The sequence below is a fragment of the Amblyraja radiata genome, chromosome 27 (assembly GCF_010909765.2).
Source record: "Amblyraja radiata isolate CabotCenter1 chromosome 27, sAmbRad1.1.pri, whole genome shotgun sequence".
Taxonomy (NCBI): Eukaryota; Metazoa; Chordata; class Chondrichthyes; order Rajiformes; family Rajidae; genus Amblyraja; species Amblyraja radiata.
In genome coordinates this window covers 20,272,575-20,300,303 of record NC_045982.1, presented here as the reverse complement: position 1 = coordinate 20,300,303, position 27,729 = coordinate 20,272,575, and the positions used below count along the sequence as shown (strand labels likewise).

General features: G+C 41.5%; 1 protein-coding gene and 1 non-coding gene across 3 annotated transcripts; both read left to right on the top strand.

The window, feature by feature from the left end:
- The first annotated feature begins 1,779 nt into the window (after positions 1-1,779).
- Positions 1,780-8,297, top strand: gja4 (gap junction protein alpha 4). Of its 2 annotated transcripts, XM_033045382.1 has the most exons (3): positions 1,780-1,991; positions 3,397-3,430; positions 4,894-8,297. In XM_033045382.1, the coding sequence occupies exon 3, from the start codon at positions 4,911-4,913 to the stop codon at positions 5,964-5,966; it is 1,056 nt and encodes a 351-aa protein (XP_032901273.1). In that variant the 5' UTR covers positions 1,780-1,991; positions 3,397-3,430; positions 4,894-4,910; the 3' UTR covers positions 5,967-8,297. The 2 variants fall into 2 exon arrangements, with proteins under 2 accessions (XP_032901273.1, XP_032901272.1); XM_033045381.1 differs by lacking the exon at positions 3,397-3,430 and having other exon boundaries at positions 1,785-1,991.
- A 12,378-nt stretch (positions 8,298-20,675) lies between these two features.
- Positions 20,676-20,781, top strand: LOC116988667. The gene has a single exon (XR_004416021.1). It is a non-coding gene; the product is annotated as a U6 spliceosomal RNA (small nuclear RNA).
- The last annotated feature ends 6,948 nt before the right edge of the window (positions 20,782-27,729 follow it).

Below are 27,729 nucleotides of genomic sequence, written 5' to 3'. Positions count from 1 at the left end.
GAAAAAAAATCGCAACTCCGTCAAAGAAAGAGATAAAACAGTTTCCCCCACCCCCCACATAATACGAAGCTAAAGATGCACTAAAACATGCACTTAACAACAGACTAAAAACAACAAAAGAAGAAAAGGACAAGACAGACCGTTGGCGAGGCTGCCATCGTCTGCCGCCGTCAGTGAGTTAGTCACAAATAAATATAAAGTAAGTATATGAACCTATACTCCTGGGCTACTTCTGGGACCACAGGACTCTAAACTGATCAACTCCCACTAAAGCTAAATTGGAACAATCCATGATGTTATTCCTGGATTTTGACCTCTCACACTGCTTTTTAAAAAAATGTTTTTCCATCTACATCTGTTCCCACATCTTCACTCATACCATCGAAAATCTCAGGCTTTGGTAAGTCCAGAAATAGGCTGCTATTTTTGTGTCTTGCAGTACAGTGTTGTGTTTCCTTAAGTTTAAGCAGCATTTAAACTTCATGGAGACAGACTTAATAAGATATGGGAATCTGTTTATCTGAAAGAAAAAGGATTAATGATCCATAATCTCCCAGTTGCTAAACACTAATTCTCCTTCCCATTCCCACTCAGACCTTTCTGTCCTACGTCTCCTCCATTGTCAAGGTGAGGCTAAACACAAATTGGAGGAATAGCATCTCATATTTCGCTTGGGCAGCTGACAGCCCAGTAGTATGAATATTGATTTCTCTCACTTCAGGTAGCCCCAGCATTCCCTCTCTCTCTCTTTCCCTCTCCCACCCAAGTCGCACTAGCTTCTCGTTTACAACCAACAAACAGCTAATGACTTGATTCCTTTATCATCGTTACGTTTTTGCATCTTTTATTCATTGTTCTTTATCTCTCTACATCATCATCATCTATATCTCTCATTTCCCTTATCCCTAACCAGTCTCAAGAAGGGTCTCGACCCAAAATGTCACCCATTCCATCTCTCCAGAGATGCTGCCTGTCCCACTGAGTTCCTCCAGCTTTTTGTGTCTAATATCCATGAGGGTTTAGGATTGTATTATTCCTCATAATTTGCCTTCGTCTAGGATGCAATGAACCTTTCATGAATAAATTGACATGTTACCTGTTTAGATAAATGAGGAAAGCTAAGGGAGGGGAAGAAGTATTTGATCCATTCTCCAGATGCTCCATAATGTAAACTTTTTCATCTGCTGCTGAATCCATATCTCCCACTCATCTGGAATTTCTCTGGTGCACATGGTAAACAATTAATGTTTTCCTCTTCTTTAATCTTGGAAGCAAAACCTCAAGGCGTCTTTCAATGTCCCTAGTTAAACTGGGCATTCAGAAGGCTGCCCTGTGAATGGAATGTTCCCAACATCCTCACCTGCACCATCCCTAAGGGAAGGACAGTTGTCAGCTGAGAAAGAACTCCTTCACCAACAAAGAATGCTGGACTTGAGATGGAAGGATTACGAGATCCATGCTGATCAAAAATCAGCAGATGCTGAAAATCTAAAATAAGAGACAAAATAGTGCGATGACCCAGGCAGATAGGTGGAATGAGAAACAGAGTTAGTGCTTCAGCACAAAGATAATTCTAATAAAGGGTTCTTGACCTGAAGTGTTAACTCGATTTCTCTTCCCACAGATGCAGCCTGAACTGTTGATTATGAGACCCATTCCTTTTTCTTTGCAGTCGTATCATGGAACTGGAAAGCTATCGTGAGAAAAATAGACAGCAATGTTTTTAATGGTGGTCATTTCCTTCCTGTCGATGGGAGCAGTCAGCTTTGCCAGACTATACGTCCCGACTGAACTGCATCTCCCACTTCCAACAATATTACGGAGGCACATGGGATTGCAGTACTTCTTTTGATCAGCAATGACGATGAGGGGGGTTTCCCTTTAAATACTTCAACTCTGAGGAACTTTGTTAGTGGAACATTGCATCTCTGCAGGACGGGTGTCAGGTTACGGAGTTTATTCGCTATCTCCCTCTCAAAAGTTTACTGTTGGTAAGTGACTGAACTCTCCTGCCTGCTAAATTAATGAAAGATGGATGACATTTTCAACAAAAGGAAACACTTGTAGCTCAATCTGGGGGAGACCCCTCAAGAAGAGAGATTGGATAATGTGCCTTCACAGAGTTTAATATTTAAAATACTTTTTTTTACTTTCAAAAGCTGATTTTCCACTGTACAGAAAATATTTAAGGGCGAATACAATGCCAGTTATTTATATCTAAATAACAGGAAGAGATAAAGTAGAAACTCCAAAGCTGTACTTTGTCAATTGTTTTGCATGCTGAGGTATTTTATACATTGTTTTAACATTTGTTGTCACTGTGAGTGGCTGAAATTGTTAGTTAGGATTTTCTTCTTTTTTCTTTTAATTTTTGGGACTGAATGTCAGCAACACGTGCATTTAGATTATCAGACCCCAAGACCTCTGAGAGTCTCAGAGTATCTCTGATGTAGTTGTTAATTATTTCAAGTGTAGGTTCCTTGGAAGATATCAGCACTTGCTGGTGGTCACTGAAAATGGTTTATCACGGGAGGGTGGGGAAGGTGGGATTCCTTGGGAGCTCCTTTCTGCCTAGATCTCACCCGTGCCTCGCAATGAATATTAACGGACACAGCAACAAGTAGATTATAAATCATAGATATTTACAACAGTCCTCTGTTGTCAAATAAGATCAGGTATTATCTTAGCAATCACTCTAGCAAAGACATTTTAAACCAATGTCATGGGCATTCGTGAACAAGTAAGGCGTAATTTATGCTGGTAGTGGGGAAAAAGAGCAGTCATAGATTGTATGTAAACATAAAAAGTATCAAAAGTAAATGAGAAAATTTGACAAAGAACAAGTAAATTTTCAACTGCCTGACAGTGGGTGGAATAAGATTCAATTATATCTTCCTAACGAGAATTGTAAGGATATTTTAGTTGGAAAGAATGGCAAAGCTATGGAGAAAGAGCAGATATCTGGATTCATTTAATATCCCTTTGTAAGAACAGACAGGCTATCACAAGCAGACTAGCCTTCTTCTATTTGTAACATTTTGTAATTCTACAATAGCAACCTAATTGCATTCCAGTGCTGGCAGATTCATCTGCTTATCAATCACGCATTCACACAATTGACATTCAAAATTATTTGAAACATCTGTCTTCCTTCTCGTAAGAGAAACAAGTGCTTTGTAAAACCTTAGAAACAGCAACCAGTCGAATTAAAGGAACGCAAGGAGATGGAAATAAATCCCAGGTGAAGGGGGTCCATGGCACTGAAGTATTACCGCAGTCCACGGCCGTGGGAAAACCACTCCACAGCAAGGAAAGGCAACAGAGACTTAAGGTTGATTCAAGAGCAGGGGTTCCGTATCTCATTCTCCAACTCATGATCATATTCATTTTTTTAAGTTCCAGCAGTACCTGTTTTACGATGAATTCAAAGGTAGGTGCAACACTGTTTGATGTAAATGTAACAGCTTGAAGCAGATGATCAATTCTCATAAACTAACATATTGTTTTTCAGGAGATACAAATATGTTTTATCTTGGATCCTCATGCCAAATGCTGTTTATCTGTTTTAACTATCTTTCCATTAGAAAAGCTTGCAAGTGAGGTGTAGTATTGGAGACACTTCATATTTTCAACGTGTTCTAAACGTATCCGATTTAAAGATTTAGTTAAATGTGCTGATAGTTCCGCATTAAATATGTTATCATAACCTAAATTGGATATAATGGGAGTGACGAATTAAGGAACACTATCTGGATTCCAGGGGTGGTTTCAATCTAGAACGAGGAAACCACATAAAAGTTACTTTAGAAATTGACAACCAGATAAAAAGCTGTCTTGGGGAAATGCAGTTATGGGGAAAAGAATGTTTCCATATAACCTTTCCACAGTAATTACAGTAGCCACCATTGTCTATTAAGAATGCAGCTGCTACTTTAGACATGGGTGGGCATTCAAATTGGTAAGCTAAGATTCTATAGACACTTGTGCAAAGATACTCTGTTAAACAATGTGATATGCAACCGTCAGTATTTATAGTTTGCCGTTCAGGGCGGCATACAGTCGCAGTGGTAGTGTTGCTGCTTTACAGCGCAAGAGACCCGGGTTCGATCCTGACTACGGGTGCTGTCGGCACAGAGTTTGTACGTTCTCCCTGTGACTGTGTGGGTTTTCTCTGGGTGCTCCAGGTTCATCCCACATTCCAAAGACACGCAGGTTTGCAGGTTAATTGGCTTCGGTAAGTTGTAAAATTATTCCTAGTGTGAAGGATAGTGTCAGTATGCTGACATAGTATATGGACCAAACGCAGGCAGGTGGGACTAGTGTAGCTGGGATATGTTGGCCAGTGTGGGCAAGTTGGGGCAAAGGGCCTGTTTCCATGCTATATCACTAAATTACTCAACAAGCACTAGTAGCCTTTATGTTCCTGCTTATCTCCCTCCCCTCCCCTCACTTAGCTTCTTTAGACTTTTTTTTCTTTAGTCTGCCCTCACCTCCGTCTACCAACTCCATCCCATCCTGCCTCTCCCCTACCTGGCTTCATTTACCCATCATCCTTAACCCCTCGTCAGTCCACCAATCACCCACTGGTCTGTCTCACCCCTCCCCCGCACCTCGTGCTATTAGCCAACTTCACTCTCCAATCGTAGTCCTGCTGCAAGGTTATGACCTGAAACATCAACAATTACTCTTCCCCCCACAGATGCTGCTCGGCCCCGCTTAGCTCCTCCAGCAAGTTGTTTATCAATAATTATCGATTGAAGAATTTTGAACGCTGTCCCAGTTGTTCAAACCAATATAAATAAGTAGTGACAAGAGTGCTAAAATAACCAAACAAAAAAAAATGCAGATTTAATCTGAAATATCAACAAAGAATGACTGTTTTCTGATTGACAGGAAAAAGACCCAAGAAAATGGGAGACTGGAGTTTTTTGGAAAAACTCCTTGATGAAGTACAGGAACATTCGACTGTGATTGGCAAAATCTGGCTCACCGTCCTCTTCATCTTTCGGATTCTGATCCTGGGCACGGCCGCAGAATACGTCTGGGGTGATGAGCAGTCGGATTTTAACTGCAACACGGGGCAGCCAGGTTGCGAGAATGTCTGCTACGACAAAGCCTTTCCGATCTCACACGTCCGCTACTGGGTGCTGCAGATCCTCTTCGTGTCAACGCCTACGCTTATCTACTTGGGCCACGTCCTGCACATATCAAGGAAAGAAGAGAAATTCAAGCAGAGAGAAGAGGCGTTGAGGTCCCAGCCGACCAAGGACAGCCAAATTGAACTCCTTGTCAAAGAGATTGCAATAAAGAAGCAAAAGTATGGCATTGATGACTCGGGGAAAATTAAAATTAAGGGAGCACTAATGCTCACCTACACACTAAGTATTTTCTGCAAAATGATATTTGAACTGAGCTTTTCCTTTGGCCAGTGGTACTTATATGGCTTTACAATGCCAGCAATTTATGTCTGTCAAAGAATACCCTGCCCACACAAAGTGGATTGCTTTATATCTCGTCCTACGGAAAAGACTATTTTCATTTTATTTATGTATGCAGTATCTCTGATATCACTCGTGCTAAACCTTCTAGAAATATTCCAGCTCGTCGGCAAGTGTATTATTAAAAACATTCAGGCCAAACCCCACAAGCGGATCTATCTAAAACCCTCTGACTTTCCAGGGACTCCCTATATGGAAAAGGAATCGTTGCCAATGGAGTACATGTACACAACTGTGGAAGGGGCCCACGGGCATTACCAAAGCTGCAACAAGTCTTCTTCTGAACAGAACTGGACGAACTACACTACAGAACAGAGACTGGCAGACCACATGGTCAATCCCATGCCTTATAACCTCTTGAGGGATGTCCCTGAAATGGTAGAACAAGCCTCAATACAAAGGCCAAGACCTGTGAGTCCAGCCAGCAGTCAAAGCAGCAGAAGGAGGCAAGATGACGTTGCAATCTGATTTGGGTGAACGTTACTTTTTGAATGCCGGCTATTTAAGAATGGTTATGCTGTACAAGTCTTTTTCAAGACTTTTAGTTATAAGCGATGGGCAAAATTGAACAAGGAGGTCTACATCCAATGTGAACTTTAACGCATGGAATCATTTAGGTACAGTGCTGTGAAGAATGCAACTGTGCTAAATTGAAGATAAAGCACGTGTTTCATATTAAATCAATGAATGGAGCTATTATTACACGTAATTTATTTCCAACTTACTGTGTCTCGCAGATGATCTGGGGAGGAAATGTATTCTTGGACTAAGTGCAGCAAAAACGAATTTTGGTCGGTCAGAGCTATTCACACGATCCCACGGGCTTTATTTAATTATATGTCTAACCAATAAGCATTCCTGTACAGCATGCCAGCAATCTTTAAGGAAAGTTTTGTCGAGGAATGTTGATGTCTTATTTATTTGTTTTACCGATCTTTGACACCTATTTTGAAAATATTTTTCTCGACCTTCTGCTTGGGTATCTCTCTTGTGACATTTCCTAATTGAGATGCTGGGGTGTGTGAGAGACAACTGCTAACACGCCTTTGTCAATGCTGGAAGGCATACAGGAATGCATTTGGGTGAGTTGGGCTTCAAACTCCAATTGGTAACATTTTCACCCTCACCTTCCCTTGCCACTACATTTTGACACTCACAAAGTATTGACAGCCAAGTGCCCTTCACTCAGTTCAAGGGAAAATCTTGCATTCACCATGAATCAATAAAAAACAAGAAACAGTTAATGACATAAATACAGCAAGCTTGGTACGAATAGATTTATTTATTAGCGCTGGTAGAATAAAGAATGTTCTGGTGTTAGCGACACAGTATTACATGTCATCCCACATACATTCTGTCAAGCCACAAGTGAGATTTCATCCATTGACAATGAGAACATTTTGAGGTATAACTAAGATCTGAGAGGAATCAGCAAGAAATATTGCAGCCTAAACACCGTAGATACAATTCTTGATGTGTGCAAAGGAGATTTTGAGGCATTTTGCCAGCTTGTCGAACACATACTGGTGACATTTATTTGGTGCCTATGCTAGATCCATGTCCCTGCAGGCTCCAAACTGGTGCAGGATTGTGAGCACTCTTTATCATTAAGAACCCATTCTTCTGAAAGCTTTTTGATTACTGAATGGGTTCATTGTACAGTATTGTAATTGAATATTCTTCAGCAGGGAGTGACATCTTAAAGTAGTGTACATATAATTCATTGGCTATGATTTTACACTCTCAAGTAATAAATGAGATATATTGGAATCGGAGATGCAGACTCTTCATTTAAGAGAAAATGGGAATATCATGGAAAATCAATGAATATTTTGTGGTAATTTCAAAATGCAACAAAAAATCTGCCTCTGGCCTCAAATCCCCAAACGCTCAGCCTCAATCTTATGTATTATTTACCAATTTATGAATATGATTATTGTTCCTAATCCTCAATGCTTGTGCTTCCCTCAATTCAAAAATAGGTGCTCTTCCTCCTTTATGTATTGTACCACTGAGAGCAAAATGCTTAATTTTCTCTTCCACCTTCTCTCCTTTTGCATCAAAACTTTACATTTCTCACTTGTCTTCATGTCTTCACTTCCTCCTCCGACTTGCTGAATTTGTACCTTCAAGTGTGGGGTATCTATCACCAAGTTACTTCAAATATGCTCAGCACAGTGGCCTTTCATGTGAGTTTCTCTATATTTATAAACTTTTACTAAATACCAAGAGATTCTCCATTTTGTAAATCAAAACTGTGACCCCACATAGCACGGAACAGAACTGAGAAAAAAAAATTACCGCACATTTTAAAATAAAGTTACAATTTATTTGGAGATTAATTGGTTGTACATCTTTTATTAAAGCCTCATGTGGGGCCTACAGTTAAAATATATCACAATACACAGAATAGTTGCCTTTATTTCAGCAAATCGTTCTTCATGTCACCTAATGCCAAGATATTCAGCAAAAGAATGAAAGACAAATTGACAAGCAATGCAAGATATCAATGTCTGTGTGAAAACTGGTTCATTGGTGGTGACTTGTACTAGAAATTAAAAAGGCAGATTCTGAGATGAAATATTATATCCTGAAGTTACTTTCTTTGTACTTTTGGCACAATTGCAGCCATGTTACTGAATTTTGAATGGAGGAAACCCTTGACTATCAATTCTGTAAATAATATTTTGATTAAATACCATATTAGTTGAAGTATTATGTAGAATTTGATTGTGTTTTAATTCTTGATGTCCTTTGAACTGCTGACCAAAAATAAAACTTAAGAAGCATAAGCAATGATGTTATTTTGTGGAATTTGCTTTGTTAATTCATTCAACCAATGCTTTAAACACCGACTTTCCCCATTGTCTACCTCAGAACAGAACAGCTGGCCTCCTGATTGCTTATCAGTTGCCCAGAAGAGTGTCGGAAGGGACTGCAGATGCTGGTTTACACTGAAGATAGACACAAAATGCTGAAGTAACTCAGCGGGACTGGCAGCATCTCTGGAGAGAAGGAATGGGTGACGTTTCAGGTCGAGACCCTTCCTCAGACCCGATCCCATTCCTTCTCTCCAGAGATGCTGCCTGTCCCACTGAATTACTTGTGTCTACTTCCAGAAGAGTGGGAGTTGGAGATTGGTGGTGTGATGTGATCTCAGTTGTACAGTTGAGCTGTTACTGTAGTAATCCGCCTGACACAGAGGCCTTCATTTTGAGACCAGCAGAACAAAAGAACTCAGTTTAGTTTAGTTTAGAGATACAGCACGGAAACAGGCCCTTCGACCCACCAAATCCACGCTGACTAATGTGCAATCCTCACACATTAACACTGTCCTGCACATTAGGGACAATTTACAATTTTACCAAGCCAATTAATCTACAAACATGTACGCCTTTTCTTTCTGCTGACTGCAAAATCATGCACCAATCTCAAATCAACTTAAGGTCGTAAGGATAGGAGTAGAATTAGGCCATTTGGCCCATCAAGTCTACTCCGCCATTCAATCATGGCTGATGTATCTCTCCCTCTTAACCCCATTCTCCTGCCTTCTCCCCTTAACCTATGACACCCGTACTAATCACCCGTACCCGAACTTCTGGAAGATGTGACCCCTCAAGATAACATTTGCAGCTGTTTGCCAGTATTTAGCTGGCTCACTTAGATAACGTTCTTGCATAGTTCGGATGATGGGATATTTTTGAATTGTGTTATCCTAATTCTAATTGTATAGGATTTTGCCATGTCAGCTAGATGGATATTGGTTACAGAACTTTCCACACTAGCTCATTACCTAGTTAACTAGATTATCATCAATAGTTAAATCAATAATTTTTCCACTTTTTGGCAGCCCTGCTCATAAGATAACATTTAAATTACTTTTGATTCAATCTATTTGAATGGTACCTGAGTTTTTGGCATATTAAGCAACCCAACATAATCTTGCCATTGTGACTTTACTATTTTTGAGATCTTCATGTGCATAAATCAGCAACCATATTTCCGTCATTGTGAAATCACTTTCCTCAACAGTCCAACCAGCATTTCCGGACATCCTGAGATTGTGAGATACATTTATATACATGGAAGTTCATTTTCTTTCATTCATTGTTCACAGAACAATTACATTTTTATATTAAGAAAAAGTTCCAAGTATTTGGCTTGAATTAATTTTTTATGAGTATTAAATAACTCAGTGCAGTTGGAGGTCATTTTCTAAATCATCTTTATCAAGGCTAATCACAGGGTAGATCCTCTATTAAATCTTGAACAGTCATAGAGTTTGGAACCAATCCATTCTGCCCACCATGTCGAGACCGACCAGTGTGCACCCAATTAATTCTTTAAAAAACAAATGACTTCTTTTTTTTTCAATGTGATACAGCTTGCACTCATCGGCCTCACATTTATTTTGTCCCCATCACTTGTTCAGTTGATGTCAAGCAAGAACCAATCCCCTGTAATAGTAGGCCCCTCTTGGTCATGACTGACCATGGGTGATGCTTCCTGGTCGGATGCAAGCCTGGGCGATGTTATATGGAGGACAGGCTGTTGCCCATGCAGCACGTCCCCCCTCTCCATGTCGCTGATCAATCCAAAGGAACAGCAGGGCTGTTACAGTTTGGCACCAGCGCTGTCGCAGGAGCTGCCTGATGTGAGGTTGTAGACAATGACAAACTGCCTTAGGGGCTCCGACTCCGGATTTTCTTGAGGTTTACTCCAGTAGCCTTTTCCATGACTGGATATGGCCACAAGGCAGTGGGGATTTTAAATCAGAGTTTTTCCTCTCCTAGATGGACTGCCTTCCCAGGCTGACGAGCCCCACCTACCCGAGACTCGCGGGGGCGGGAGCGTCTACCTTCCCGTGCAGGTCTATAGCACCTGCCCATTCCCCTGTACTCTGCTGTTAAAACTAAGGAAGTTTCGTAAACAATATTTATACTTTACTGTGTAGGAAGGGACTGCAGATGCTGGTTTAAACCGAAGATAGACATAAAAAGCTGGAGTAACTCAGCGGGACAGGCAGCATCGCTGGAGAGAAGGAATGGGTGACGTTTCAGGTCATGACCCTTCTTCAGACTCGATCTGAAACGTCACCCATTCCTTCTCTCCAGAGATGCTGCCTATCCCTTTATACTTTATTCCAATTTTTCAGTGCTGCCTTTTCCAAAATAGTTGCATTCCCCAGTTTTCTTTCCAAGGCAAATGTAATCAATTTACTTTGAGTTTCAAAATTCAAATTGCTGCCACCCAATGATAGCTTTCCCACTCCTGCATCACACCCCTAACAAGTATAACGCTGTGTTCTACCGATATTCTGTTCATTCCAAAATCTTAAACTAAAATCTACATACTTTGAGTTAAGCAAATACTTTCTGAAGGTTGAAAAACACAGTCATCTAGGATAATATTTCCTCAGAAGACTGTCAGATGTTTGGTCATTCTAGAGTCAAAGTCATACAGCGTGGAAACAGGCCCTTCAGCCAAACTAGCCCACACCGACCAACATGTCCCATCTATACAATACCCACCTGCCTGTGTTTGGTCTATATTCCTCTAAACCTATCCTATCCGTGTACCTGTCTAAATGTTCATTACTAGTACCTGCCCCAACCATCTCCTCCAGCAGCTCGTTCCATACACCCACCACCCTTTGTGTAAATAAGTTAGCCGTCAGGTTCCTATTAAATCTTTCCGCCCTCAACTTAAACCTATGTCCCTTGCTTTTCGATTCCCCTACTATGGGCAAGAGACTGTGTGTTTAACCAATCTATTCTTCTCATGATTTTGTACACCTCTGCCAGATCACGTCTCATCCTCCTGCACTCCAAGGATTAAAGTCCTCTCCTCCTCAACCTCTCCCTATAGCTCAGGCCTTCAGGTCCTCAAAACATCCTCGTAAACTGAACACAATACTCTAAATGTGCCCCCACCAACGTCTTATATAATTGCGACATGACCTCCCAACTTCTATATTCACAATGTTAACTGATGAAGGTCAATGTGCCGAAAGCCTATCTGAAGTGATGCAGACTACTATCTTGTTAGAATATTGTCATTCACAAGTATATTCCCAATAAGCAATGGCACTGGTGTTTAAGGTACAATGAATCAATAAATTGCTGACTGCAGCTATGGGTGTTTCCAAACCAATGGATGAAATATCAGATGGCCTGTGTTACAGTTGCCCATGACTTTTCTCCCATGCTTCATCTAAGTGATGCTTTATTGAACTATGGAATAGAATCACAGATCCACTACTGCATAGAAGGAGGCCATTTGGCCCATCAAACCCATGTTTAGTTTTAGTTTAGTGATACAGCATGGAAACAGGCCCTTCAGCCCACCAAGTCCACACCGACCAGTAATCCCCGCATATTAACACTACCCTACAAATACTAGGAACAATTTTACATTTACACCAAGCCAATTATCTGTACGTCTTTGGAGTGTGGGAGGAAACCAATGATCTCAGAGAAAACCCATGCAAGTCATGTGGAGAACATACAAACTCCATACAGACAGCACCCGCAGTCAGGACAGGATCGAACCAGGGTTTCTAGCGCTGTAAGGTAGTAGCTCTACAGCTACACCACCTATGCTAGTACCTATGCTAGTACCATTTTATACATCTTAGTTCAGCATTCTTTCCTTCCTCAAAGATCTATGGAATTCTCATTACAAAGCAATATTGAATCCTCTTCCATTAACTACTTTGGCAGTCAGAAATCCCCAAGCACCAAGGAGGAACATCTCCCAATTGTAATGAAGCCGTGCTATGGTGCAATTAAGTTTACAAGTTTAAAAACATCTTTGTAAACATTTATTTCCCCCTGAAGATAGCATTCCGTTAACAATGAGGTGAAAAATAGGAACGATTCCAACAGCTTTTCATTTGGTTCTAATATTTACTGAACTCCTAAACCAAAATACTGTTCAGTGGTGAAGTTTAACAACACAAACTGCAAATAAAGAGATTCAGGTCAACCGTAGTTTTTTTCATTTTAAAGTGAAACAGAAACAATGCAGTAGGTTCGCTGGTACAGAATGCAAAATTAATGCATGCCGAAAGTTGGTGAAACCTACGGGAATTTAAATTACTATTGTCACAATTAAATTAATTGTCCTCAGATCAGAGTCTCCAAGGCCTTGATTCTCCTCTGAATTCCTCCTTACAATCAACATTTTTTGTTGTGAACCCAGCACTCTCTCTTCCATCTTGCCCTGATCACGTACCCTGAAGCCTCTCCTCTATCACCCTCTGCTCATCCACACTTGGCTCCATCACCCACTACTTCTGAACTCTCTGCTCCCCCATCCTCACCTCTTCCATCAGGAAGAGGACATTCTTTCATCATCACAAATCTTACCTCTGAATTCCTCATCCTAAATCCCACTCATTTCCTTCATTACACCAATCTTTGAAAGTCTTTTGGAAACCCAATTCCTTGCCCTACCCCACGCACAGCCCTTCTCCAATTTTCCCAGCCCTCACATTAAAGCAAATATAATTTTTTACAAAAGTAATCAAGCCAGTGATTTTATGAGATTTATGTAATTTTGTACTAAGTTCTATCTAGCCTTAGATGGAAGGCTAGATGGTTCTATCTAGCCAGGGTTTCAGAGATGGAAGGTTAGGAAAGCACTCTAGCCGATGAGAAGGCTAGATAACAGCTTGTCTGATAACAGCTGGGAAGAAACTGTTCCTGAACTTCAAGGTTTCAAGGTTTCAAGGTCAGTTTAATGTCACATGTACCAATTAAGGTACAGTGAAATTCGAATTACCATACAGCCATACTAAAAAAAAAAGCAACAAGACACACAACTACATAAAAGTTAACATAAGCATCCACCACAGTGGATTCCCCACGTTCCTCACTGTGATGGAAGGCAATAAAGTCTAATCTTCCTCTTTATCTGTATCTCTCCGGATGTGAGAGGGGAGATGAAGGAGTGACCGGGGTGAGACTGGTCCTTGTTTATGCTGACGGCCTTGCCAATGCAGCATAAAAGGTAGATGGTGTCAATGGAAGGGAGGTTGGTTTGCGTGATGGTCGGAGCAATGTCCACAGCTCTCTGCAATATCTTGCTGTCTTGAATGGATCTGTTCCCAAACCATGCTGTGATGCATGCTGATAAAATGCTCTCTATGGCACATCTGTAGAAGTTGGTAACATGCCAAACATCTGAAGCCTTCTTAAGGAGTAGGCATTGGTGTGCTTTTTTGATCATAGCTTCAATGTGGCTGATCCAGGACAAATTGATGGCAATATTTATTCCTAGAATCTTTAAGTTTTTGACCATGTCTACTTCAGCACCATCAATGTAGACTGGGATGTGTGTTCTGTTTCGCTTCCTGAAGTTGATCACAAACTCCTTTGTCTTGCAGACATTGAGGGAGAGGTTGGTGTCATGACACCAAATGACAAGATTCTCAATTTCCTTTCTGTAATCCGTCTCGTCTTTGTTCGATGTCCGGTCCACTACGGCAGCGGTGTCCTCTAGTTTTCTCAAACATAAAAGTTAGTAACAGTGAAGCCAGAAAAAAAAGAATTTGTTCTCATTCTTGAATTTGAATGGCTGTTTACTCAATTCATCAATAGACAAAAGTTAATGCGTTAAGTCTACATGCATCCCTATAAGGAAATCTTGTTATCTGAGAAGTTACGTGGAAGATTTAATCTGAAGTGAAGGCTCCAGTCTGGGTAGCATGGCTGAATCATGCTTGACCAATGCGAACATTGTGTTCTTCGTCTTTCTTTAAAATATGTAAACATCTATTTCATGACCTCAGGGTTTCCTAAAATGCTTTTGAGCGAAGAATGCATTTTATAATTTTATCGATATTTTAATATTAGGGAATTCAATAGAATGATTTGCACATGACCTGGTCCCCCACACAAAAAGTGATGCATGACCTGATGTGTAGGAAGGAACTGCAGATGCGGGATTAAACCGAAGATAGACACAAAAAGCTGGAGTAACTCAACTGGTCAGACAACATCTCTGAAGAAAAGGGATAGGTGACATTTCAGATCGCTTCGGGTCTAAAGAAGGGTCTCGACCCAAAACGTCACCTGTCCCTTTTCTCCAGAGATGCTGTCTGACCCGCTGAGTTACTGCAGCTTTTAGTGTCTATGCAGGACCTGATAAAAGGTTTTAGTGATGTGGGACAAATATGGGCCAGGACACCTCTGAGAATCCAATCTAGTTCAAATTGTATATCTTTCAGACCCTGTGAGAAACTAGATGGAACCCTGGTACATATGTACACCTGCAAGCGGGGGCATTGATGGCAATGAACCAGTCCCTCAGCACAAAGTTGACAAAACACTTTGGGTTCCACCTGGCTGAGGTGAAACTAGATGGAATTTATGATACCTGTACAACAATAGCCAAATAAGCTCATTAACTTTCCACAGAAGGTATATGGTGTCAACTATTCAAAAGCTGAACATCATGGTAACAACATTCCATTTGCCTTCTGTGTGATGCTTTCTACAGTATTATTCTGTTTTCATCTCCAGGAAAAATATTGCCATTGGCATAATACACCTTTGTTCCAAGTAACTGCATTGTCAGCAATTAAACAAACTGTAAAATTATAAGAAATACAAAAAGTGAAATTAATGTTCCCCAAAATGCATCCAATTGACACTTGGTTTGGTAGAGGGTACGAAAGTTATTTTTTAACAATCTTTTCCATTGTTTCCATGTTATGATAAGTCTTAGAGTGACCTGAGCCCCAATCGCACATGTTAGAGATAATAGTTCGTATTCACAATGTGCCTCAACAGCTGTGCTAAACCTCCCTCTTTGAATTCCAAAAACAACACTGTCTGCCTCACTTTCCCCAATTTGTTTTCTCACAGGTCATGGGGTGGCTGACAGGCAGTGTGTTTTACAGCACTGCTTACCTCCATCGTCACACCAAGGTGCAAGGTTCATCGCTCATGTCAATTTTAAATGAACAACATGTTTTTCTTGAAGAAGCTTGAGAACTATCTTTCACAATCTAAACAATGGCTTTAATTAATCTGCATGAAGTTCACTTCAGCAGGATTGCTGTGCAGCAGAAGAAGTTTACTGTGAGGGACGATGTTTAAAGAGTGTCCTGTCCCAACCCCTAATCCAGCCCCCTTTAGCCCATCGATAGAAGATTGAGTAGATCCGAGGCAGGTAATAATATTTATTACATTTTGTGAGTTGATTACAAGTTTGACCAGGGTTCTGTTTTGGACACGACAGATGATAAATCTGGTTCGAAGCACAGCCAAACAGAAACACGTGTACACACAAACACACGTGCACATACACAAACACACACTCATGCACACCCCACACGCGCACACACACACAGACCAGACTTATGGACTAAGTCAAGCAGAATGCCACTGAGGCCATTAACTCGCGTGCTAGTAAAACTTGTTAGGGGCCGCTGGAGGCAAGCCAAAGAGATATATCAAGATATACACGAGCGTGCAACACTGACCTTGCTCACACCACTAATTCGTTCCTCCCAATAGTCCCTCTAGCTTGCACAGCTCACACATATTCAGCAGCAGGAAGGATCTCCCACAGGGCTACAACAGCAGGGTAATCAAAGGCTCGCCAGTTAGTTGGTAAATGATTCCTACTGGATTTGCGACACGTAAATCATTGGTGCTTTCTGTTGTTCCAGAACTCACAGAGGCAGACAGGAAAAGGTATTCTATTTGATAGACACAAAATGCTGGAGTAACTCAGTGGGACAGGCAGCATCTCTGGATAGAAAGAATTGGTGATGTTTCAGGTCGAGACCCTTCTGCAGGCGGAGCTGATGTATGATATTTGGATAATTTCAAAGCTTCTGCACAAATTCCAATTGCTCCAGAGAATGGGAACATTATAATAGACATTCCACTGTGCATACAACATATTGGCAGGATTATCAGAGACTCCACAGTACCATATACCTTATTATACAATATTTTCTGACAACATTGAAAACCCATCAAGGCTCTGCTGGCTTACATTTCCAGGCCAATCTCTTCCTTCACCGGTGTTCTCTATCATTTATTCTCCTACATCTACAGGGAAACTACCTCCCTGAGATTCTACATTTACCTGCACACTGAGGGCAATCTACAGTAGCCAACTAACCCACTAACCCACACAACTTTGGTTGTGAGAGGAAACCAGAGAATCCGGAGGGTAGTCATAGAGAGAATAAGCAAAGTTCACAAAGAAAGCTCCTGAAGTCAGGATTGACCCAGATCTTTAAAGCCAGGAGACAGAAAGTATACTAGATGCACCACCAGGCCATAAAATGCAGGGCAAGCTGCTGGAAGAGGGTAAAAAGGTTTCTGACTGTGAAGATATTATCCATCCTGGGCATTCAAGGGGTAATTTTCCTACTTGCATATCAGCAAGAAACAGTTTGTGATGCAGGACTTCATTGTGGAAGATCTTACTGAAATTCCCCCCTGTTCAGATTGCAATGGCAAGATGAAGTTGGGAGGAGGACTACCTTGTCAGTTACTGTCAAGGTCACTGTTTGACATGAAAATCATGTATCAGAATCCCAGGCAGGCTTGAGCAGGAGATATTTGTAATATCTCGTAGATTGTCCGCCATTGTTTCATTGGGGAGCTTTCTATTCAAAGAGAAGTCTTACTCGTGAGCAATCGGCAGAACGAGTCAGTAGCTTTGAGAGTACATCATGTTTCCCCATGGGCAAAATGTCACTGGAAGCAACTACATCGGTTATAGCATCACAAGTATGAGGCCCCGACCTGAAATTTTGCATGGTCACATACAATGAATTGGCATTTTGCTCTGCTGTGAGTTGGCATTTTACACAATGCCTGAATCATCTCCTCTGTTGTAATAAGCAAGTCAATACCCTATATCCTGGCAGCAATCATGATGATCTCAGTTGGGAAAAGTCCACTGCGCCATTTGCATATGCACCTCAGCATCAAACTCAATGTTGGCTATTGGGTGCCAAGAGCAATTTGCTTATGACACGGCTTGTGACTCCAGTGCGAATTTGGTGTGAACCTTGGCAATATAAATGCAAAGGTCAATCTGCCATATCAGGATTTATGATGGAATATGGTAAGCTATACAACCTTCTCATTCTGACCCTTGCACAAGCCACATAGAGAATAACTGTGGAGGAGGTAAAGGAGTAGGCAGAACAAGTAGGAAGACAACCTGGCAGTTCTGGTCTGGCCATATTGGCTGTGAATAACCAATATAATTGCAATATGACCAGTAAACACAACTCAGATTCTCCATTCACCAATAAACCCTCTCACTCCGATTATAGAAACATAGAAACTAGGTGCAGGAGTAGGCCATTCAGTCCTTCGAGTCAGCACCATTCAATATGATCATCCAAAATCAGTTCCCTGTTCCTGCTTTTTCCCCATATCCCTTGATTCCTTTAGCACTAAGAGCTAAATCTAACTCTCTTTTGAAAACATCCAGTGAATTGGCCTCCACTGCCTTCTGTGGCAGAGAATTCCACAGATTCACACCTCTCTGGGTGAAAAGTTTTACCTCATCCCAGTCCTAAATGGCCTACCCCTTATTCTTAAACTGTGACCCCCTGTTTCTGGGCTCTCCCAACATCGGGAACATTTTTTCCTGCAATGTTATCACATTCTTCTCTTTGTAAAATGGCAAATATAAAAAAAATCATCAATATTCAAAGCTAAATTTGTGGTTCAAACCAGACCTAATTCATTGATGAAGATGAATAAATATATAAAACAGAATTGGGCAGCACAAAGGCGTAGTTGTAGAGTCACATGAAAGAACTCAGTACTGAGGGAAAGAAAAAAGGGCAGTTTATTAAACTATATCTTTTTTAAGTTAAGATAAAACTGACTTTGTTTTAAAGTAAGTTTTAAAGAAGTAAGTTTTAAAGAAAGTAGTTTGTTTTAAAGAAGTAAGACAAAGATTAATCACTATAGACTGGGCAGTTTTTGCAAGATGCACATGATCCTAAAGGATAACACATTTACCTCAATAAAGAGCAAACAGGGAAAGTGATATATTCTAATATGTAATTCCCCCCCTAAAAATAGCTTTCAGGATCTTCTTTGCAGCTGCTCAAGTCTAATATTAAAATAAAGAGCTTAAATGAAAACAAAGAACAATAGATATGTCAACCATGAGGAGAGATATAAAGAATAGCGTAAAGAAATAAGGAAAAGCATTAAAAGTGCAAGACGGAAATACAAACGAAAATGGTGAGATATCTTTCAGGAAAGGAACTTTCTTAAATTGTAATATATATGGCTGGAAATATTAATAAATCAAGAGAGAAATTCTTAATATGATGGCTTCCACCCAAGGGTAATACAATAAGTTAATGAGGAAAATGTTTATGAATCAGACATTTTCTTTCAAGCCTTGTGGCAGAAATTGTCTGATTGCATTGGGAACATTGCCAGTGTGACCATTATTTAGGAAGATTAATGAGATAAACTAGGAAATGCTAGGCCAGTAGGACAACATCAGCTGCAAATAAGTTTCTGAAATCTATTTTTAGGGATATAATGACATATTTGAACTTATCGGAGAAACACAAAAAGCTGGAGTAATTCAGCTGGCCTTGACCCTGAAACATCACCCATTTCTTCTCTCCAGAGATGCTGCCTGTCCCGTTGAGTTACTCCAGCTTTTTCTGTCTATCTTTGGTTTAAACCAGCATCTGCAGTTCCTTCTTGCTAATATTCTGAGGAGTACATTTATCTAGAGTGACGAGAGAAGTTGGGTTATTGTTCTTAGAACGGAGAACGTTAGGAGAATGTTTCATAAATGTTTTCAAAATCATGAAGGGCTTTGATAGTATTAATAAACCTAAGCTCTCAATCATAAAAACAGCATTGTTTTAAGATGAGTGGCTAAAACAAGTTGAAGGGGATTTGTGGAAACAATTTTGGATGGACAGCAGCTGATTATAATGTGGAATCCAATCTGAATTCCATCAGATGGAATAAGTTTCAAATGTAAATTGCATCAGAAAATATAAAGCAAATTGTTTATCGAGATATGGAGAAAGAGCATAGGGAGTTGGATTATTGAGACCCAATATTTGCATGATCACTGCTTTTATATGATGATACGCGTGTCGGCATCGCTAAAAAGTCAAATTTAAAAAAAATTCTTAATATTACAAAATTATTACTGAAGTATTACTGAATGTATTAATTAAATTAGTCGGTCTTGCCCTTAAACCGTTTAAGCAGCGTATAGGACATCAATCTCTCATATGCGCCAACAGCAAGGAATGATATGCATACCCACATCTTTTTGTCTACAAAACAAGGTTTAGGTGGCCTTGTTTGAAATTGTATCGTTCTATCAATCTCAAGTGCAAAGAATGAAGAGCCCATAGCGAAGCTGGCTAATGCCACGAAGTTTAAGTTTTGTTTAGATTTATTATTGTCACATGTACCGAGGTAAAATGAAAAGCATGTTTTCCACGTTATCCAATCAAGTCAGATAATACCATACATAAATCCAATCGTCAAACTCAAGTACAATAGAGAGAGCAAAGGAGAAGATATGAGCACATCAATAAATGACTTCCTGTTTAAAGGACTCATATACACTGGTTCAAGTTGTCAATATTTCCAGATGGATGACAACTCACATAAAGAACTTATCTACATTAATATACTTATTCATGACATTCTCCAAATGTAAACCGTGATGTGCAAATCACCAAGAGGCATCTTGTAAGGATATGAAATTTGGAGTAACAGAGCCATGAAAAGACACAGCAGGGTAACAGGTCCTTTATCCCACTGAGTCCACGTTGACTATCAGCCGCCCCTTGGCCTAATCCCATGATAATCCAGTTTTTAGTTCTCCCTACATTCTCATCAAGCCCCCCCCCCCCCCCCCCCCGAGGAAACTCATATGGTCACAGGAAGAACATGTAAACTCCACACAGGCAGGACCTGAACCAGATTTAATACTGTGAGGTCTCTGTCTTTCTCTCTCTCTCTCTCTCTCTCTCTCTCCTGTAGCCTTTGTCTCCTGCAAGATACGATGCTGGTCTGGTTCCCATGAAAGTGTCCTTTTAAAGATTGGCACCTAGCCAAGTTTCAGTAGATGTGCAAAATCTTGTAAGGTCCAGTCCAGCGTTGCATAGGATCCATTTTAACTCTAGTTTCTGTGCTCGCTTCGGCAGCACATAACTAAAATTGGAACAATACAGAGAAGATTAGTATGGCCCCTGCGCAAGGATGACACGCAAATTCGTGAAGCGTTCCATATTTTTTTTTTAATTAAAAAAAAAAAAAACTCTAGTTTCTGAGTGTTAACTACTCCAATGCCATTTCAAGCATCTTTTAGGCTAACTCCATAACATTGTGTAAGGGTCCTGAACAGGCATTGTTGCTAAATACAGTCACATTTTTTCACTCCAATTATAGGTTCAATTCAATTTCCAGACATTAGTGTTTTAGTTGGGTTTAGCATAACTTTCTGCCTTTCATATTCTTTCTCTGTTAGGCAGCTTTCAGCTGGCAGCTGCATTCATATATGATTCCATTGGGCCTATTTATAAATCTCGGGGCCTTGCACGCTATATTAACTGCTGTGTTACCCTGCATGCCTCCTTCAAAGGTAAGCATAAATTACCCTAGAAATTGGGTTTCACTCATATTTGGTGCACTAACAGGTGCTGTGTCTTGGCCAAATGCCAAAGTGTGGCTACCAAAAAAAGAATTGTGAGACTGTGATATTCCTGCTTTAAGAAATCCCTATAGAGGTTTCACCCTTTCACGGACAGTCGCGTCTGACCCACACATTCACAGACAGCAGCTGCTTGCTGAGCTCACATGATTTCACTCCTGCACAAGCTCCATACCCCTCCATTTCCTGCATCTAAAAGCCTCTTAAACTCCACTATTGTATGTACTTCCACCACCATCCCAGGCAGCACCTTTCAGGAACTGACCCTTCTCTGTTAAAAAACATCTCTTTTAAACTCTTCCCCTCTCACCTTAAAGCTACGCCTTTCTAGTATTTAACATTTCCACCCTTTTAAAACAATTCTGATAGCCTATGCCTCTCAATTTAATAAACCTATGAAATTTTCCTTCTGCCTCCGACACTCCAGTGAAAATAATCCAAATTTGTCCAACCTCTCCCTATAGCTAATGTCCTCTAACTCTAGGACAAAGGTTCTGTCCACCGTAACCGCGCATCTCATAATTGTATATACTTATATCACGCCTCCCCTCAGCCTCCGATGCTCCACGGAAAACAATCCAAGTTTGTCCAACATCTCCTCATAGCAAATGCCTCCAATCCAGGCAGCATCTTAAATAATTACTTCTGCATTCCCTCCAAAGCCTCCACATTCTTCCTGTAAAGGAATGACCAGAACTGCACACAATATTCCTAATGCGGCCTAACTAGTCCTATAATGCTGCAGCATGACTTCCTGATTTTCATACTCAATGCCCCAACTGACGAAGGCTATTTTACCATGCCTTCTTTACCACTCTGTCTACTTGCATTATAGACAATAGACAATAGACAATAGGTGCAGGAGTAGGCCATTCGGCCCTTCGACCCGGCACCGCCATTCAATATGATCATGGCTGATCATCCCCAATCAGTGCCCCGTTCCTGCCTTCTTCCCATATCCCCTGACTATCTTTAAGAGCCGTTTCTCGCTACTACTTTCAGCCAGCTGTGGGCGTGGACCCAAAAATTCAATCAAGTTAGTAAGACATGTGCATACAAAGCCATGCTTATTGTCCCTAATCAACCCATTATTTTCTAAATAATCTGTTCCAAATAATCCTCTCCAACATTTTCCTTACCACTGATGTGAGACTCATCATCCTATACAGAGTGCAGAATGTAGTTCACATCAGTTCCACAGATGAACTCCGATGTTCACAATTGGATAGAGGTGAATCGGATAGTACACAGCATCTATCGCTATGACACTCTGTTAGTCACTGATTGCCAATCTGAGAAGACTCATTTACCCCCAATAACTGTTTTCTTAGCTACCCATGGTGGCGCATTGATAGAGTTGCTGCCTTGGAGCGCCAGAGACCCGGGTTCGATCCTGACTATGGGTGCTTGTCTGTACGGAGTTTGTACGTTCTCCCTGTGACCTGCGTGGGTTTTTTCCAGGTGCTCCAGTTCCCTCTGACAGTCTAGTTTCCTCTGACACACAGGTTTGTAGGTTAATTGGCTTGGTATAAATGTAAATTGTCCCTAGTGTGTGTAGGATAGTGTTAATGTGCAGGGATCGCTGGTCGGTGCGGACGCGGTGGGCCGAAGGGCCCTTTTCCATGCTGTATCTCTAAACTAAACTAAACTAAACCAAACCCATGTCAATATATTATTTCAACCTTATCTAGTCCAGTAGGCTTTTGTGTGGATTAACCTTCCCTTTCCAAATAAAATAACCAGGCAAGTACAAACTTTCTTGATGTCAGTAAGCTTGTGTTTCTGGTAAAATTCTGAAAATCATTTTATCGTTTTTTAAGATACTTCTATATCCTATGTGCACAACAAGAGATCAGGTTGTGTGCGTTCTGGCTCTACTGGTTTTGAATAGCCAAGCAAACAAATCTTGACATATTCACACACCAGATTCCTGTCAGTCCATTTTCTCCCTGTGGATTTTTCAAGCTGTGCTGTTATAATCCAACCATCAAAGAGAAACCAATGATATTCCATGTCTTTCAGCATCAAGAATCACAAATCACACAATGACCTCCAGCACATCTCCACACTCAGGGACAGTTTCTTCCCAGCTGTTAACAGGCAACTGAACCATCCTACTACAACCAGAGAGCAGCTACCTACCTCTTTGGTGACCCTCGGAGTATCCTTGATCGGACTTTGCTGGCTATACCTTGCACTAAACGTTATTCCCTCATCTTGTATCTATACACTGTAAATGGCTTGATTGTAATCATGTATTGCTTTTCTGCTGACTGGTCAGCATGGAAAGAAAGCTTTTCACTGTACCTCGGTACACGTGACAATAAACTAAACTGTAAACTGTCTGAAGTTTACAGACAGGGGAAAGGCTGACAGGATTGGAGAAATTGGAACAAAGTTCAGGTAGGATTAGGTTTCATCTGGGTTTGGGGAGTGTGCAAGCACCTTTGGGATATAAAAGGAAATAGACCCCCGGGATTATGTAGCATGGGGATCTCCTGCTGTTGATAGCAGCTCTGTAATAGCAAAGAAGCTTAACATTTTTTCCACATCCCAAAATTATCAAATGCCATCCTTAGGCTGAAATAGGCTTTACAACATTCAAGCATTTTTCTATTTGCGAATGCTTTAAATCCAGGATTTACAAAAGTCATATCAAAATGCAGACAGCTACATTTAGATTTTGCACACATGAGTAGCGAATCTTAAAATAACTTACACCGATGGAAAACAGTGAATTGAGAAGTTTGGAAATCCCATAAGCATTTCATTGGGCTGTTCGTTACATTGTAGAAGTATTGAATCTGTCACGTACTGGAATCATAGAGTCATACAGCACAGAAACATGCCCTTTGGCATAATTTGTAGCACAATCATGCCAAACAAGATTGTCCCATATGCCCACGTTTGTTCTATATCCCTGGTCCAATTGTTTTTAAATGTTGCTAATGTATCTGCCTCAACTAGTTCATCTGTGAGTTTGTTCCATGTACCCACCATTCTCCACATGGGAAAGTTTTCTCTTGGGTTCTTGTTAAATCTTTTACCATAAACCTATGCTCTTCAGTTCTTGAATTCCTCCAATCTCGGTAAAAGTTACTGGATATTCACCCTATCAATTCGCCTCATAATTTGATAAACCTCTTTAGGATCTCCTCAGCCTTCTGCACTCTAAGGAATGAAGTCCTAGCCTGCTTAATCCCACCCTATAGCTCAGAACATTGTGTCATAGCAACATCCTCATAAATCTCTGAATATTTTTCAACTTAAAAGCATCTTTCCTATAGCAGGGTGACAAAAATTGAACACAATACTCACCAACGTTTTGTGCATCTGAAGCATTTTGATCCAAGTTCTATACTCAGTTCCCTGAATAATGAAGGCCAGCATGCTAAAATCCTTCTTCATCACTCTTTCTACCTGCGATGCCACTTTCAGTGAACAATGTACTTGCACTCCTCAATCTCAATGCTCTGCAACACTCCCCAGGGTTCAACTGTGCATTATAAATGTCCTGCTCTAGTTTGACTTTTCAAAATGCAACAACTCACACTTATCTGAATTGAACTCTATTTGGCGTTCCTCAACCACTTGTCTTGCTGATCAAGATTCCACTATTCATAATTATCTTTACTGTCTACAATACCACACACTTTAGGATCTGAAGAAGGATGCCAACCCAAAATGTCCACCTAGCCATGGCCTCCAGACATGTTGCCTCACCCGTTGAATTATTCCAGCGCTTGTGTCTATTTTTGTAAACCAGCATCTGCAGTTCCTTGTGTCTACCTATCTTAGTGTCATCAGCAAACATGCTAGTTATGCCTTGTAAATTCTCATCCAAATCATTGATATAGATGACAAACAGCAATGGGCCCAGTGCCAAGCCCTGAGGTACACGACTATTCACCATCCACCATCCCAAAAAACAATCTACATCACCACCCTCGGCTTCCCACCATGAAGCCAATTTTGTATCCAGTTAGCTCGCTCTCCCTGAATCCTCTGTGATCTAACTTTCCAGAGCAGCCTACCATGGAAAACCTTGTCAAAGGCCTTGCTAACGCCCATACAGACTACGTCTATGACCCTACCCTCATCAGCCTTCTCGGTTACTTCTTTAAAAGAACACATTCAACTTTGTGAGTCATGATCTCCCATGCACAAAGCCATGCTGATTATCTCTAATAGACTGAGATACAAGAAACTGCAAACCTGGAATCTTGAGCAAAACGCAAAATGCTGGAGAAACTAAGCAAGTCTGGCAGCATTTGTGGAGGGGATGTGCAGGTGACGTTTCACTTCGGGACTGATTGCATCAGTCTGAAAACTGTCCGGGCTTGAAACGGGCTTATCCATTCCTAGGGCAGATGTTTCTTGGCTCGTTTAATTCCTCCAGCACTTTGTGTTTTTATCCCTAATCGACCTCTGTCTTTCCAAATGCATGTATACCTTATTCCTCAAAATCATCTCCAGTAACATTCCTACCACAGATAGCAGGCTTACTGTTTTTTTTCTTTTCACCCCTTCTTAAATGGAGACACAACATTGGCCACCATCCCGTCGTCCCACTCTTGTCTAAATATGAAATAGCAATTTCTTCCCTATTGTTAAAAAACTGCATGCAAAGATGAAAACGTGTCTAAATATCAGAAAAGCAGCATTTGCATTATCTGTGTGGAAAATAAGCCTTTGAAATTCAGCCTTGCAATTGACCCTAATCAGGAGAGGCTTAGGATACAATGTATAAATCAATGGTTCTGCTTACATGAGAACTAGTTGTCCCGTTTTGTTCCCATCCCTAAGAAAATGTCTCATGAGCAGTGGCTGAAAAGATTGCCAGCTACTGACATCTGGTTAACATCTGGCTAACCTCAACAGCAGTAACCTTCTGCACTTAGTGACAAGATATCCCTGCTCTGAGAGAGTTACAGAAGCAAAATCTCTTCATGAATTCTAATGAGGTAGAAAGTCTTCAGTCAACAAAATCTGCATGTTCGGTAGGTTTTGTGATTTTTCAAAAGCTATACCCGATCAAAGAACTATGGAATCATAGAACTATGCCACATGGAAATAGTTTAATCAGTCTACTGCATCTGTGATACTTCCAATGTACTATTCCATTCCAAAATCTTATAACTAGGTGTAAAGAAGTTAAGTCTGACACACTGTAACTTTACTGAGTATTTAATAAAGGCACATGTGAAGGACGTCCCAGTACTGACTGCATCTAGTCTTCAGGCGTACTGGAACCAAGGGAGGAGCAAGGGGAAGATATCACAGTTATACTGAGATGGTCAAGGCGTGGTTAGTGGTATTGAGGTAGCTACATTATAGGTTGCATGCATAAACCATCTACATCCTTTCCCTTAGAAATCTAAAATTGAAGTTATAACAGTGGCAGTGTGATTATACAACACATGCAAATTTAAGCGAAATCACCGTAGCGGACAGGAGGTTTGACAACCCGACCCGAGCGTGTGCGTATAGCACCATCACCCTCCCCACCAGATAGAAGAGGAGGCGGAGCAGCAGCAGCCGGGAAGGAGGAAGCAGGCGGAGACCCAACCGGGAATGCGGGAGGTGACCCAGTCGGCACGGGTGATCCAGGAGGAGGAGACGGAGGAGAAGGAGGAGAAGGAGAACGAGCAGGGGAGGAGATCATCTGCCCGAAACCAGGAAGCACAGAAGGAGGAGAACGCGGCAAGCGAACTGACCGGGGCATGCAGGGAGCTGTGGGGTAATTAGTAATGACAGGCTTGAAGCGCAACGGAGGAGCGTAGGGAACCGCAGGAGGAGGCTGCGGCTCGTTAACGGCCAACAGGTGCTGACGGTAGACAGTTCAATCAAAGTCCACCAGGTAAGATCTCGGGGAGTCGTCCACACCAACAACGGTTGCGAGTCGGGAGAATCCGGTGGCTGTCTGCATGCGGACGACCTGGCCAGGCAGTAGTGGTGAGAGCGGGCGGCAGGACTTGTCGTGAGAGCGGCGCTGTACCTCATGCTTGAGAGCAATCCACTGCTGGACGGCGGCAGGCTGGAGGACCTTGGGCACCAGGGACTGTTGGGCGATCGGCATCGGTGGGCGAAGCACGCGGGACATCAGACGCTGGGCAGGGGATCGCATGGTAGGGTCACGTGAGATGTTGCGAAGGTTTAGTAGACCCAGGTAGAAGTCACCATTGGAAAGACGAGACTGCTCGAGCAAATTCTTGGCACTGCGGACAGCTCGCTCGGCCAGGCCGTTGCTCTGCGGGTATTCGGGGCTGCTGGTATAGTGAGTGAAGTTCCACTTCACAGCGAAAGCCTGGAAGTCTGCGCTGGTGAACTGACGGCCGTTGTCGGTCTGTAAGCGGACCGGGGACCCGAAGGTAGCAAAGTGTCTGCGCAGCTTACTGATAACCATTTCAGAGGTGATAGCAGGGAGAAGGTCCACCTCGAACCAGTTGGAGTATGAATCAACCAACACCAGATAGTGCTTGCCTCGCCATTCGAATATGTCAGCAGCCAGCAAGGTCCAGGGCATGGCAGG

What these genes read in the sequence shown, in the direction of transcription:
- gja4 (XM_033045382.1), top strand. Translation starts at nt 4,911, where the DNA reads ATGGGAGACTGGAGTTTTTTGGAAAAACTCCTTGATGAAGTACAGGAA.